At 30.5% G+C, this 15,700-nt stretch overlaps 1 protein-coding gene across 5 annotated transcripts in view; it reads left to right on the forward strand.

Moving 5' to 3' along the window:
* Cep290 (centrosomal protein 290) overlaps positions 1 to 15,700 on the forward strand; it is an 81,938-nt gene that overhangs the window by 30,225 nt on the left and 36,013 nt on the right. For 4 of the 5 annotated variants that reach the window (XM_040280196.2, XM_078053042.1, XM_005324421.4 and 1 more), the window contains 9 exons: positions 892 to 1,007; positions 3,439 to 3,541; positions 3,628 to 3,858; positions 7,017 to 7,190; positions 7,607 to 7,718; positions 10,571 to 10,776; positions 11,765 to 11,916; positions 13,784 to 13,895; positions 14,493 to 14,948. In XM_040280196.2, coding sequence (XP_040136130.2) covers positions 892 to 1,007; positions 3,439 to 3,541; positions 3,628 to 3,858; positions 7,017 to 7,190; positions 7,607 to 7,718; positions 10,571 to 10,776; positions 11,765 to 11,916; positions 13,784 to 13,895; positions 14,493 to 14,948 — 1,662 coding nt within the window. The remainder of the gene's footprint in view (positions 1 to 891; positions 1,008 to 3,438; positions 3,542 to 3,627; positions 3,859 to 7,016; positions 7,191 to 7,606; positions 7,719 to 10,570; positions 10,777 to 11,764; positions 11,917 to 13,783; positions 13,896 to 14,492; positions 14,949 to 15,700) is intronic. The other variant, XM_078053041.1, reaches the window with a different exon arrangement.

The following is a 15,700-nucleotide window of genomic DNA, read 5'->3' on the forward strand; positions in this document are numbered from 1 at the left end:
TTTCTCTTATTATTCTGTAATAAAGGGACATTATCAATAAATAATGGCCATATGGCATTGACCTTTTATTTCTGATAGGAAATAAATTTTTTCCAACAAGATGCATGAAATGCATTATGATAGATTAGTGAATAACAATTGGTAATGTGCAAAAACCTGTCCTAAGTGAAAAACCAAGTACTTGAACTCTTATTCGTAAGGAATTATAGGGCAATGGAACATTAGAGAGATGCAACTTCAAATGTTGGATCTGAGTATCTGGAAAGCATGTGGCACCAGGCCTGGCATATGTCCTTAATAAAGGGATCTCATGTGTAGTGCCACTGAGTATTTTTGATGTTGAATAAGTTATGTAATCTTTTGAAGTCTCAATGTATTTATCTTTAAAATGAAATGATTGGAGAGGATAGATAATTTGAGTGGAGGTATGAAAGAATATTTTCACAAAATGTTATGTCACTGAGTGGTTAGAGGTGTGTGTTTGTAACTATTCTGTATATCTGACAAAAGTGTCTATTTAAAGGTAACTTTTGTTTCAAATAATTTGTATGCTTACTGTGACCACCATAACTGATAAAAGTAATTTTACCCATTTCATACTATTTTTTTGAGGGGGGGGGCAGGTTCCAGGTATTAAACTAAGGGGCTGTCCACCACTGAGCCACCTCCCCAGTCCTATTTTGTATTTTATTTAGAGACAGTTTCTCACTGAGTTGCTTAGTGCCTTGCTCTGCTGAGGCTGATTTTGAACTCGCAATCCTCCTGCCTCAGCCTCCTGAGCCGCTGGGATTACAGGCTTGTGCTACTGCGCTCAGCCATAGTACATTTTTATATATATTATCTCCTTGAATTATGATGTTTTGAATTCTTATTTTTAAATCAAATTTTTAGGAACTAGAAATTAAAGAAAAAAATTTGAAGAATTTAGAGGAATCTCTTGAAGACTATAACAGAAAATTTGCAGTACTTCGTCATCAGCAAAGTCTAATATATAAAGAATATTTAAGGTAAAAGTATTAGCAAAACTTTATAAATTTAATCATAGTATATTCATAGTGTATTTTCATTCATAATGAAAGTAACATTAGAAGAATTTAGATATTTTGTTCTGTTCTTTCCTTCTGCCTTTTCTCTTTAACTTTTTTTTTTTTTTAAATATACTGGTAACAGTTGTGAAGAATTTTTTTTTAGAAAGATGGTATAGTTTTAATGATCACAAGCTCATCCATGTCCTGGGATTGTTTTGCCTTATTTTTAATCCAGACCTCAATATTTGCTAATTATAAGACCTTGAGCAAGCTGCTTTACCTTTCCGTGTTTTAGTTTCCTTTTTTGTAGAATTCTGATAGTAATATCTCTCTCATAGTGTTCTTATGAAAAATAAGTGAATTATTACATGAAAATGTTTAGTGTATGGCACATATGAACAGTTTATAAATGTCAGCTGCTATTAGTTAGCATCACTTGTAACAATTCATATGTGTATATAGGGATTAACATATATCTTCTTATCTCTGCTATCTAATCTGTATCCATAGAATGATTTCCATACATCAAAGGTGATGTAAACACTAAGGATAATTATCATCTGACCTAACAAATTCCAAGCTAGTTAAGAGGGTAGATGATATTTTCAAATTGTTGTTATGTCCTACTTTGGTTATAAAATAGTAACAAAAATCCGAAGAAGATAGAACCATGTCTGCTGAAAAAGAGAAATGTATTTTTCCACCTAATTTTTATTTGTGAGTAGACATTGGCAACATCTGGCCAACTTTGACTCAGGTATTATTGGCCAGAATTAAGTCACATGTTCAGTCTCATCAAGAGATTGATGTTACTATAATTGGTTTAAGCCAAGTAGATAATAAGTGATTATAGAATGTCTCTTATAGACAACAATGTCTTAACACACCTTCTTAAAAAGTAAATTTATTAATACATTTTATTTTTTTAATTAACAAGTAAAAATTACATATGTTTATGGCATTCAACATGATGTTTTAAAAATGTATAAATTGTGGAATGGACAAATCAGGCTATTTAATATGTGTTATCTTATACTTTTGTGTCTGTGTGTGATAAGAACATGTAAACTCTGAACACTTTTCTAGTATATATAGTCTTAACTCAGTAACCATGATGTACGATAGATCTTTTTTTTTTTTTTAAATATCAGTTATTCATTGCTCCCTTCACATTCTGACACAGGGTTCTGTTATTGCACAGAGATGTTTTATGTGGAGTTAGACTTGGGTTCACCAGGAGTTTCTGCTGATTTTTTTTTTCAGTTTGTTTCTTCTTTTTAGTTATACATGACAGTAGAATCCATTTTGATATAATTACACAAGCATGGAATATATTTTATTCTAGTTAGGATCCTTTTTTTTTTATTGTCAAGAGATGTACAAGGGATTGAACTCAGGAGCACTCAACCACTGAGACACATCCCCAGCCCTATTTTGTATGCTTAGTGCCTCGCTGTTGCTGAAGCTGGCTTTGAACTCTTGATCTTCCTGCCTTAGCCTTCCAAGCCACTGGGATTACAGCAGTGTGCCACTGTGCCCAGCTAGGATCCCATTCTTATGGATGTACATGCTGGTGGGCTTCACTCTGTTGTTTTCATGTATGTACATCATGAAATGTCAGATGGCTCTGGGTTCAATCCCTAGGACTGATACAATAGCTCTCTTGAACTTCTAACTGAAATTTTGTGTCCTTTACACACACTCTTTTAAGTCTGATTATTTCTAATTTTTGTATTCTAAATGCTTTTCAACTTTTGAGTGGGAATGTTAAGACTTGATTTCCAGAATTAGTTTTGAGAATTGATTATTTTCCTGATCCTTTTCTATTTTCAATAAAATATTAATAAGATTCAATTGGAGTCGTTTTTCTTTTGGTCAGTTTTAGCTAGTGGTACCCTTTAAAGCCAGATCTATGTCCTTTTGACAAGAACTCATTAGTCTTTGAACCAGGCTTCAAAGTTTAGTTTGTTTTCTGGAACATGATGTTTGAGATTTGCCTACATTCTTATTCAGACTTGGAATAAGGCATTATGTATAAGTGTCTAATAAGTATCCCTTTTGAATGATGAGTCATTTAATTAGATTTAATATTATTTAAATTAATAAAGTTGACAATTTAATAAAATAACTTTGTTATCTTGCTTTTATTTAAAATAAATTCCTGACCAAATCCTCTGTATAAAACTTTTTGTGTGTCAGATTCAGAATATTTCTTGTTTTAAGTAAACATTAAATTTTCATGACCTAAAGTTTTTTGTAGTAACCTTTTTGTCGTAAATTTTGTACTTTTTATAGTAAACTGTACTTTTTGTAGTAAACTTTGTGTTACTAATGTATTGTGTGGGGGATTTTTTGTTTTTGTTTGTTTATTTTTGGTTCTGTTTTTTTTTTTTTTTTTTGTAATTTTTAGTGAAAAGGAGACCTGGAAAACAGAATCTGAAACAATCAAAGAGGAAAAGAAAAAGCTTGAGGATCAAATCCAACAAGATGCTATAAAAGTAAAAGAATATAATGTGAGTACATTACTTTTAACATCCGCATACAAGATTGTGTAAGCTAGGATAGGTAAACTCAGCAAGTGATATCTGTCTTTGTGCAGAATTTGCTCAGTGCTCTTCAGATGGATTCAGATGAAATGAGAAAAACACTTTCAGAAAATAGCAGAAGAATCACTGTTTTGCAAGTGAATGAAAAGTCACTTATAAGGAGATATACAACTTTAGTAGAAATGGAACGACAGCTTAGAAAGGAAAATGGGAAACAAAAAAATGACTTGATGTCAATGGAGGCAGAAGTTTGTGAAAAAATTGGATGTTTGCAGAGATTTAAGGTACTTGTGCTTATTGTTGTTTTGGTTTTAAATTTATAAAAATTTTCAAATATGCAGAAGATAGGATAGATTCATGAACCAGGATTATTTATTAACATTTTTCCATAATTGTTTCATCTGTTTTTTTGTGGAAATATTCTTAAATTGTAGATAATTTCTCCTCTAAATATATTCATGTGCATCTCTAAAATACAAATTTACATTTTTTGTTTACATAACCACAATTACTTTATCTTACCTAAAAACATTGATAGTAATCCCCTTATTTGCTTAATACCAAGAAAACATTTACATTTTATTAGTGGTGTCAGAATTATGCATTAAGGGAATTTGGATAGATATCTTTTTAGTGTAGAATTTTTTTTTCTCTTTGAAAAATATTAGATTTATCTGTGTTTTTTTGGGGGAGGTATTGAGGATTGAACTGAGGGGCATGTAACCCTGAGTCACATCACTAGCCTCCTTTTTTTTATTTTTTATTTTTTATTTTTATTTAGACATAGGGTCTCCTTACTTGCTTAGAGCCTTGATAAGTTGTTGAGGCTGGTTTTGAACTCACGATTCTCCTGCCTCAGCCTCCCAAGCTGCTGGGATTATAACAGGAGCCACCATGCCCAGCGATTTATCTAATTTTTGTCCGTGTGTGTTATTGTTCCTTTATGCCTTTTATTTTGAAAAGTTATTTCTGAGGCCTAGGTTAGTTCCAAGTTAAGCATTTTTGATAAGAGTGATTCATAAGTAATGATCTATATTTTAGGAAGTATCACTTCAAGAGACAAAATGTCTGGTTGTCTCATATTTCATGATTGATTACTATGTCAAAGGGAGGACAACCATGTACCTCTGTTACTAAGTGATTAGTTATCTGGTGATATTTTGGCACCATGAAAATATAAATTCTTCATCAGTACCACTAATGATTTTAACACTCACTGATAATTGTTGCTTGGCTCAAAATTATTTCATTAGAAATTACAAAATCACGATTTTTTATTTATATTATGCTTTTACATTTATTAACAATTATTCTTTTGAAAAATAAAGAGCTTTCCCTCATTAGCCCAGGCCATTCAATTATCTTGAAGTATAATTCCTCCTGCAAAGTCAAGATAAATGCTTCAGTCTTTTCTTTTAATGATGAGTTTTCAGAATACAGAGTTTGTGTGTCATGCTTCTTCCTGTGTTTTTCCACTCAGTGTCTCTTCTTTAGGTGTTGTCACAGATGCACAGACTTAACTATTCAGTGAATTTTACTCAGTTTAAGTTATTATTTTTCCAACTTTGGCCAGTGGGAGCCTTTTAAAGCTGGCTCCTATTTTGGACAAGAAATCATTAGTCTTGGAACCCAACTTCAAAGTTTGGTTAGCACAACAAAATGTTCTAGTTTTACCTTCTGTACTTCCTGTCTGGCCTTGGAATAGCCCATTTCTCTAGAGACCTGGTTCTCTTTAGAGAGGAAAGTATTTAGACACCCAAAACTGATCAGTGGATGTCATTGCTCTCAGAATTTCATTGCTTCTAGTCCTTTTCAATGGACAGTTAGAAAATATAATATAATATATATATATATATATTTTTTTTTACACCATAAGTTCATAATATTATTGCCAATTCAAATTTAACATTATGCGGTAAGTAAATAATATGGATTTTTTCAAACCTTCTTTAGTTTTTGTACTTTGACTATTAACATAAAATAATTATGTTTTACCGTATAATACATACATTAATTTGAAAATAAGCAAGAATGACAGCACCATTGTTGCTAACATAGTTTAAAATGTCCTTACAATTCTTATGTTCTTTAAATTTCACTAATGATGTATAGGCAAAATAATATACTTTATAGTTACTTGAAATAATTCCTCTTCTTGTGATTATATACTTTTGATATATAGACATATTTATTTTACATTTGTTTTAATTTTAGGGATTATTTTTAATTGATTTGCATATATACAAATTTATATTTTCAAAAACTTTAATCAAAATCTCACTTCTACTACTGTGCCTTTCATACCATTCTGCCTTATCTCCTGTGGACAGCAAATTATTCTGTTTGTTTTTTACAATCATAAACAAGGATAGAAAGGTTATATGCCTGCACCTTGACTTAGTATCTTATTTTTAAGCATGTAGATGTTCAGTGTACATGATGTAAATTTAGAATCATATGAACAAAAAATTCAAAGTAAAATTTAAATGTTACCATCTGTTTTGTAGATAGTAATGGATGATAATATCATTGCTAATGAACCTATTTTTAGTATGATCTTAAAGCTGAATTTTGATGAAATAAGAAATTGTTAAAAATTGAAAGCTGTTTTTGCTTAGACATGGAAATTTTGAGACATCAGAAATGCTATTTTTTATATTTTTAGGGTTTTTTTTTTGAGTTTTAAATTCTTGGGCTTGAAATAGAAAAAGAAATTGGAATCTCCTCTTCAACATAATCATTCAACCTGAATTTTTCTTTTCTCTTTTTCTTTCTTTCCTTCCTTCCTTCTCTTCCTTCCTCTTTCCTTTCTTTCTTTGTACAACAGTTAAAAAGCTGAGAAAAAGGGATATTTTTGAAAATGAGAAATAGAGCTTCATCTTCCCTATCCCCCCCACCCCAGAATGAAACCAAATTCCCAGGACAAGATAGAATTGTGTGTGCTTATTTTGATATCTAAAACACTATTATGAGAATTTTATTTTAGAACAAATTGTAACCATAAGTTTTTATCTTCTTCACTTTGTAAATGTGGTTGTTTGGTATACTGTTTCTTAATAAACTTCCATCTCTAAAAAGTTTTCTTTTATATGTAATTTTTACTTATCACAGAGAAACTTACTGGAGTGACTGAAAGTTTAGGCATTTCTTTTTGGTGTTAATAAAGACACTTTAGTGCCTTGGGTTGATGATTTTTCATAGCTTGATAGCAGGTTCATAGAACATTGTGTTAGTCAACTTTCCATTACTCCAACAAATATTTGAGGTAAATCAATTTAAAAAGAAGAGTGCTTTATTTTGGCTCACAATTTTGGAAATTTCAATTCATGACTAGCTTTGTTGCATTGTGCTCATAGCAGCATAGTACATCATAGCAGGAAAATATGGTGACTCAGCAGAAAGAAATATACCAACATAATTCAGTGTATTTTTCTTTACATAGGAAATGGCCATTTTTAAGATTGCAGCTCTCCAAAAAATTATAGATAATAGTGTCTCATTGTCTGAATTAGACCTGGCCAATAAACAATACAATGAACTGACTGCAAAGTACAGGGATATCTTGCAAAAAGATAATATGCTTGTTCAAAGAACAAGTAACTTGGAATACCTAGAGGTAAGTTTGTGTGATCCTCCAACCTTGTGATATTAGCCATTTTTCTTTGGTGAGGTCATTAGGTTTTAGGTAATTCTGTAAATTTTAATTTATTAGAGGTTACCTCTCTTTATGTAACCTTTGAGTATTCCAGATTGACCAAAATGAACATACAGTTTTAGTGGTAGAAGCTAATACTTAAAAGTTTAGAGTGACATATTAGATATATAAAATTTTGATGTTATTTTAAAATAATATCTTATGTTATATATATGTGTGTGTGTGTGTATGTGTATTGTATATGGGGGGAATTCCAATATTTAAAAACTAGAGTATAAGTTTTAGGAGCTATTGCATAAAGTTAAAAAAGTGTTAGTTTTGTGATATATTGGTCTGAATTACAGTATAGTTTTATCCATGATGTGTATTTTATTCAGTGTGAAAATGTATCCTTAAAAGAACAAATGGAGTCTATAAATAAAGAACTGGAGATTACCAAGGAAAAACTTCACACTGTTGAACAAGCCTGGGAACAAGAGACTAAATTAGGTAAGTCTTATGACTGGTAATAGAAAATGATTAGGAATAAACAGGGGATGCTTCTCATTTAAAATTCCATTTCTGTTCCAAATGAGGAGAAAATATTCTGTTTAAAAATATGAGCTCTGCCCAGAAGTTTAACTTAGTAAGTAGTTGATGAATAATATCTTGTACAAATTCCCACCAAATTTGATTTTCAGTTTATAAATTATATTTGTTCCTAGTAAGAAATTTATGAGTATACATTAGCTATTTTGAACATCATTTAACAATCAAAAGTAGTGATAATTTTGAAAAATCCTGTATTTTAATAGTAATATGGAGTACTCCCTAAGTGTGGTTTTATTAATTACTTATTTGCTTTTATTAAATTCATCATAAAATATTTGCTATTATTAAGTTTACCATAAAACATCAAAGAAAATCTGAAAAGAATTCTTACTGTTTATAGTTGCACAGCTGTATTATCACATTTTACTTATATGTTCATATATTTCTATACTTAAAATTACAATATGTATTTGTGTTATATGCTGTGTTCATTTAGTAAATATAAAAAATATTACTGTTTTACTCATCATACGCATAAATGTAAATGTTCATGCAATATCCTAATTTGAATCATTAAATCACTCTTTTGGTATTGTTTATAGTGCTACAATGAACATCTTCATATGTTTCTAACAGATATTACTATTTCAAAAGTTATTGAAATCTTGGTGGCTCCTACTAGGTTTTCCATATTAGGTTTTATAGTTATCAAAATTTATATAACATTTTAATAATTTTCTCTCATAGCATTGGATTTTATAATTTTCAAATAAATTTGCTGCTCTGAATAAGGTATTTTTAATTTGTTTCTGAGAATTTATAGTTCTAATGCTCTTCAGGGTTTCTATTACTGAGACAATTGGATTAGAGAGAGCAAGCATTAGGAAATTTTTAAAAAATTACTTTTATGAATATAATTTTTAATTTACAAAGAGATTAAGTATGAATTAACTTTAATGTAGCTCCTACATACATGAAAGAAGATACTACTTTAAAACTTAAGTTTTACTTAAGTTTCAGTAGGTTTTTAAAATTTTATTCTCTTGGGCTGGGGATGTAGCTCAAGCGGTAATGCACTGGGCGCTGGGTTCGATCCTCAGCACCACATAAAATAAAAAATAAAGATGATGTGTCCACCAAAAACTGAAAAATAAATATTAAAAAATTCTCTCTCTCTCTCTCTCTTAAAAAAAAAAATCACCAAGATTTTAAGAGTGTCTTCTTACTTCCTATTCCCTTTTAGCTTTAAGTTTCACCTCATTAATCTTTTTTCTTCACTGAGGAGTTTTTACTATTAGTCTATTGTGTTCTTTCCACTGTACCAAAATTTGTTTCAGCCCCTCCGCCAAGCTTCTTTTCATTTTTGGACTTTAGCACAGTATAGGACATCTTACCTTCTTTTTCTTCTTTTGTACTGGGGACTAAACCCAGTGGCACTTAACCACAGGGTCTTCCTAAGTTGCTGAGGCTGCCTTTGAATTTGGAATCCTCCTTCTTCAGCCTCCCAAATTGATGAGATTACAAGTGTATGCCACCATGCCTGGCTTCTTATGTCTTTGTATATTTACATTTAGTGCAGTTTTTTTTTTTTTTCATTCTGATGCTTAGGTTGCTTGAAGGGGTCTCAATTCCATACTGAACTGATTTACTAATGTGAAGCTTCTTCTGGTAGTCTGTTATTGTTAGTTACTTGATCACAGCTTGTAGCAGCTATTTTAAAATCATTTATTTTAAAGATAGATACAGGACCTAATGAAATAATTTTCAAAACTAAGACTTGCCAATTTTATTTTGTTGTTCAAAAATGCATATTACTTTGAGAAAATGCAGTTATAAAATTTGAAATTTTGAAGTTGTACAAATAGGGGGAGGTGTTATTGTTATAAAGCTTATTTAGTGGTGATACATGCCTGTAATCCCAGCAGCTAGGGAGGCTAAGGCAGGAGAATCACAATTCAAAGCCAGCCACAGCAGTTTAGCAAGGCACTAAGCAACTTATGACACACTGTCTTAAAATAAGAGACTAAAAAAGGCCATGGATGTGGCTCAATGTTAAGTGCCTCTGAGTTTAAACCCTGATATTAAAAAAAAAAAAAATTAGTCATGCTTAATTCTAATTGACTTTCTAAAAAACAAAATATTCTACCATATTTTTTTTTCAGGAATATATCTGTTATGTAAAGCAAAAGTGTAAGTTTTCTTCCTTGACCAAAAGAATGACCAAGTAACTAATAACACTCCTACGTGATATCTTCTCATAGAAAATTGAGGCTTTTAATTTCTTTTCATTTAATCAGAGACTTTGTTGTCCAGACAAGCCATATATCTACATGTAACAACTAATAACAGAATGTAAAATATTCGGTAAAATCTCAGTCATAGAGCTTCAGATTTTACTTTCCAGTTTGTCTGTAATGCCTTAAAAAATCAAGTCATTATACTTGTGTTCCAAAGAAACATTGCTTTATTGCATTGCTTCTCATGCAGTTTATCTCCTTTCTGTAAAGTATATGAATTTACCATATTTTGATTTTAGTATATGTAACACTTTGCTAAAACTTTACAATGTTACATCAGCACTCCCTTTTTTTATTATTGTTTGATGAAGAACATAAGTTTCAGAGAGATGAATTGGGTAGACATCAGACATGGAGGAAGTAATAGAGCTAAGAATAAGATCCAGGTCTGTCATAATTTAAATGGAACTTTCCATGGAACTATAATATTTCCTTATGTACAGCATTTAAAATATCTGAGATATGATTTGAATATAAACCATATGAGATTGACTTGAGTATTATTGCTTATAGGAAATGAATCTAACATGGATAAGGCAAAGAAGTCAATAACCAACAGTGACATTGTTTCTATTTCAAAAAAAATCACTATGTTGGAAATGAAGGAATTAAATGAAAGGCAGCGGGCTGAACATTGTCAAAAAATGTATGAACACATAAGGACTTCATTAAAGCAAATGGAAGAACGAAATTTTGAATTGGAAACCAAATTTGCTGAGGTTTGATATTAAAATTTTTATTATGCAATTAGAGAGTAAAGAGTTAGTAGACATTATATTATTGTAAAGAGGTCTGTATCTATGAAGTAGCATATGAATATGGAGCTTGTGTTTCATGTAATGAGTAAATAAAAAAATTATTTTAAAATCTGAATTATTTAAAAGAAACATATTTGAATAAGTTCTTGTTTCTTACCAATGTTATATTGTAGTTTTAATATATAAAGAGATGTTATTACCTAGTAATGAAGTTGCCTTCTATTACCATCCCTTCATCTAACACATATTCGTTGCCTATTACACGTTAGACCCTGTTTGGGAGCTGAGCCTATAGCAAGAAAAAAAATAGACAGTAATCTTTTGCTTTCAGGGACTTTACATTCAAATTAAAGGTTTTAGATTTTTTTATGTAGTCAGAATCATTAAACTGCCTGGCAGTAAATGGTTCGCATATATTCTGCAATTTATGATTAAACAACTGTCTTATAGTGATTGCTTACATTGAGACTTAACATATTTTCCAAAGCATATATATAATCTTTATTCTGAGTCTCTAATTCTATACTAATAATATTTTATTTAAAAATTTGGATTTATGTATAGAGATGTAATGGAGATAAAATATGAATACACTGAATTCTCAACATCAGAAGTTCAGATATTATAAAATATTTAATTGCCTAATATAAATGTCTTTGGTGCATTAGAATACAACCATTGTTCGATTATTTCTGAATCTTTCCTCTTTTTCCTATCCTGTCTCTTCTTAAAACTTTCTACCTGTGTCTGAATTAAGACAAAGTAAATAGGATGGCACTACTCTGAAAACTAAATTATAAGAAAAATCTCAACCAAAACTGATGTATCTCAGCTGGAGATACAGCTCAGTAAAGTGTACTTAGCATGCATAAAGCTCTGGGTTTGGTTCCATCCAGGCACCAAACAAACAACTTATTTATCTAAATTTTTTTTGTTACTTTTTTTCTAGCTTACCAAAATCAACTTGGATGCACAGAAGGTGGAACAGATGCTAAGAGATGAGTTAGCTGATAGTGTGAGCAAGGCAGTAAGTGATGCTGATAGGAAACGGATTCTAGAATTAGAAAAGAAAGAAATGGAGCTAAAAGTTGAAGTGTCAAAGTAAGTGCTTGCAAACAAGTTAATCATTTGATTAGATATGTTTTCTCTAATTTGTCTTTCAGAAAACATATTACAGGCACATGGAGAAAATATTCTTAGTGGAAATTGATACTGGTTTCTTTTTATATGAAAAGGAAGAATAGTGACTGGGTTTATAGCCCAGTGGTGGAGTGCTTTTGTAGTGTGCACAGGGCCCTGGGTTCAAGCCCCAGAACTGCAACAGAAAAGGAAGACTAACATTAACAAGGAGACAGGGGATTTAAACCAGGGATGCTTTACCACTGAGCTACATTCCTGATCCATTTATTTATTTATTAAGCCCACTATTGCTAAGTTGCTGAGGCTGGCATTGAACTTTTGATCCTCCTTCCTCAGCCTGTCAAGCCTCTGAGATTATAGGTGTGTACCACTAATTAACAAGGTTAATTTTTAAAGAGGTTAAATAATGACACTAAAGAGGAAATGCCTTGTCAAAATTTGCATTTTTCAGAGATAGGAAAGAATATTGTTGCAGAAAGCACTGAAGTTGTAATCAAGATCCTGTGAGCTCTGCTCCTTCCTCATACTGATTTTTTTCTTAGTGAAAAGATGAATGGTCATTTGATGCATTTCAACTTAGGCTTTTTTACTTTAATAAGGAAATATAAGTACCTCTTCTGTCTGTTGAAGATAGAAGATTTGTTTCATAAGGTTGCTTTAAAAATACAGTGAAAAATTCGGATTTTGATTTAATTTACAATGGGCATCTGCTGTATACTAGGCGCTCTGCAAGGTATTACGCTAACTCATACAATCACATGTTTTCATTTCACACTAGGAAATAGCCCCAAGCTAATTTAGAAAACAAAATTTAAGAGTAACGTTTGTGTGCCAGGTAGAGATGCTTTGTACTCACTTTCCTTTGTAATTAAGTACTACTTCCAATGAAAAGTATAGGGAGTGTTGAGTCAACCTATCAGGCATAAATAATTATTAAGGTAATATTCTTATAGCTTGTTTATAAAGTTATCGCCATTATTTTTGAAGCATTGATAGTCCTCTTGGGAGTATCAATCATTGCCAGCCCTTTTCTTTATAAAGGACTCTTTTTTTTTTCTTTTTTTCCTTTTAATTCTTCTCTCCTTAAGGACCTTACTTTAAAAAATAATTACTTTGTGATTTTTCATTTTATCATATTGTATTAATCCAAACTTCGACACTGGCTGTAAGAGCTTCTGATAAGTTTGAGGGAACTTGGCTTGTCACAATAAACTGAAATTATTCTAGCACAAAACAAATTTTACATTTTGTCTTGCCCATGTTATCTAACTTCAAAAGTTATAAGGGAAGTAGCAGGGCTTAACTTTTTGTAATTGTAATAAATGTATATTTTGTTTCCTTTAACTTTTCCAATAACTTACAAGTTAAAGCAAATCAAAATATTCTTAACTGTGTAATGATATTAGATCAACCAATTTACTACCTTACTCTAATGCATTTTCCAAATTATAATAATTAGTATCTTACAAAAAAAGTGCAGTCAGGGTTCTTTTGGTGTATACATTTGGAAAATGCTAAATATTAGGTATAACTTCTGATAATTATATTAGAACTTCTTATAACATGTAATGTGAGAAAATATTACATATTATGAATCTTCCAAGAAAAGGGATGTTGGGAACAGAGTTTTTTTTTTTTCCTATAGCATACGTTAACATCTCATAAAATTAGTTTTTATTAAACAGTTCAGAAGATCTCTTTGTATTTTATAGAGAGAAAAGATGATGAAAGTTAATATCATTTTCAGAATGGAGTCTAGAAATTTGGAATTTTATTGTTATAAAGAAAATGTACTTGATTGTTACTGAAATACCTTTTCACTTTTTAGACTGAGAGAAATTTCTGATATTGCTAAAAGACAAGTTGAAATCTTAAATGCTCAACAACAGTCCAGGGAAAAAGAAGTAGAATCACTCAGAACACAGCTGGTAGAGTATCAGGTATGTGCACTACTGCCTCTTCTATGCACAATCTACTTTTTTCCTAAATTACTATTAGATATTAGCGTAAGAGTAAAGTTTCAATCAGAAAATATGCCCACCAAAGACTCTTTTTCTTGTTTGGTGGAACTTGAAAAGAGAAATACTTTAATTTGAAATACCATTTATAATTCAGAAAAGCATTTAAATCCTACAAATGCATCATACTGGCTGCCTATCAAAGACACTGAGTAGTAGTTAAGATGTCTTTAAAAGCAATGTATTCTCTTGTATTTTTATGTAGCTTTTCACATTTTCTCACAAATATTTTTTGAGGATTAAAACATATAACGTTATCTACTTTAGTGTCTACCAGTGTTTGTGATTTACATGTGAAAGTTAAAATAAATAGTAATATTCAGAAATTATTTAGTCAGATTTGGATTTTAAGTTTATTTGATTCCAAGTTTCCTTTTACAATTCTTTGATAACTGTGTTAAAGCAAAGTTAGGTTTTTGTAGGATGCCACACTGTTTTAAAATTTTAATCCATGATAAATTTCACTGGAAATTTTGAAACTTACTCTAAGTGTGTATTATTATTATTTTTTAATATTAGGCTCAATCTGATGAAAAGGCACTAATTGCTAAGTTACACCAACATCTTGTCTCTCTTCAAATTAGTGAAGCCACTGCTCTTGGTAAGTTGGAGTCAGTTACATCTAAACTACAGAAGATGGAAGCCTATAATTTACGCTTAGAGCAGAAACTGGATGAAAAAGAACAGACTCTCTATTATGCTCGTTTGGAGGGGAGAAACAGAGCAAAACATCTGCGCCAAACAATTCAGTCTCTACGCAGGCAATTTAGTGGAGCTTTACCCTTGGCGCAACAGGAAAAGTTCTCTAAAACAATGATCCAGCTTCAAAATGACAAACTGAAGATAATGGAAGAAATGAAAAATTCTCAGCAAGAACATAGAAATATGGAGAATAAAGCATTGGAGATGGAATTAAAGTTACGGGGCCTAGAAGAGTTAATAAGCACTTTAAAAGATGCCAGGGGAGCCCAAAAGGTAAACATTTACTTTTAAGTTTAGTATTAAAAATTTTAAGTTTTTAATATGTGTTTGTATGAAGTGCTTAATTTGCAATAAAAACTTTAGTTACAATTCATTTTGATGTTATAAATTAGGAATTTTTACTCTTTATTATTTGTAAAGATGAGACTCTTCTAAGCACAAGCATTTAATAAAAATACTTAGGTCGTAAAATAGAAAAGAATTTTAAACACCAGAAAGTTAATATATATCAATTAATACTAATTATTATTAAATGTTTATCAGTTGATTTCTACTCTTCATAAGTATTATCTATTCAAAATTATTTGTAAATATTAGGCACACATTTATTGTTTAATGACTTAACCCTCACTTAGAAGGAATTAAATGAAAAATAGTTATTTTGCAACTGACCCCTATTCTCTAGAAATATTTAGGATTTCCATTTTTGAAATTAGTTTCAATGTTTCAATGACATGTTTATAATAAATATTCAGTAAACAAATAATACAGAATGTAAAAATGAAAGTAAATGTTAGTGATATCCACTCCCACATAATCTGAAGAATGTTTTATTGTAATATTCCACATATTCTTTGAAAAGTCTATGGAAATTCTAAATAAACTTTTCCATGTAACTAAACCAAGGATAACTTTATATATTATTTTATTATAGAATGTTAATTAATTTTAATTAAAATTGTGATCAACAGGGAAATATTTATTTCACAGCATTTGTATTTATATATATATATATAATTTGGAAA

This window comes from Ictidomys tridecemlineatus, chromosome 6, assembly GCF_052094955.1.
Source record: "Ictidomys tridecemlineatus isolate mIctTri1 chromosome 6, mIctTri1.hap1, whole genome shotgun sequence".
Classification (NCBI taxonomy): domain Eukaryota; kingdom Metazoa; phylum Chordata; class Mammalia; order Rodentia; family Sciuridae; genus Ictidomys; species Ictidomys tridecemlineatus.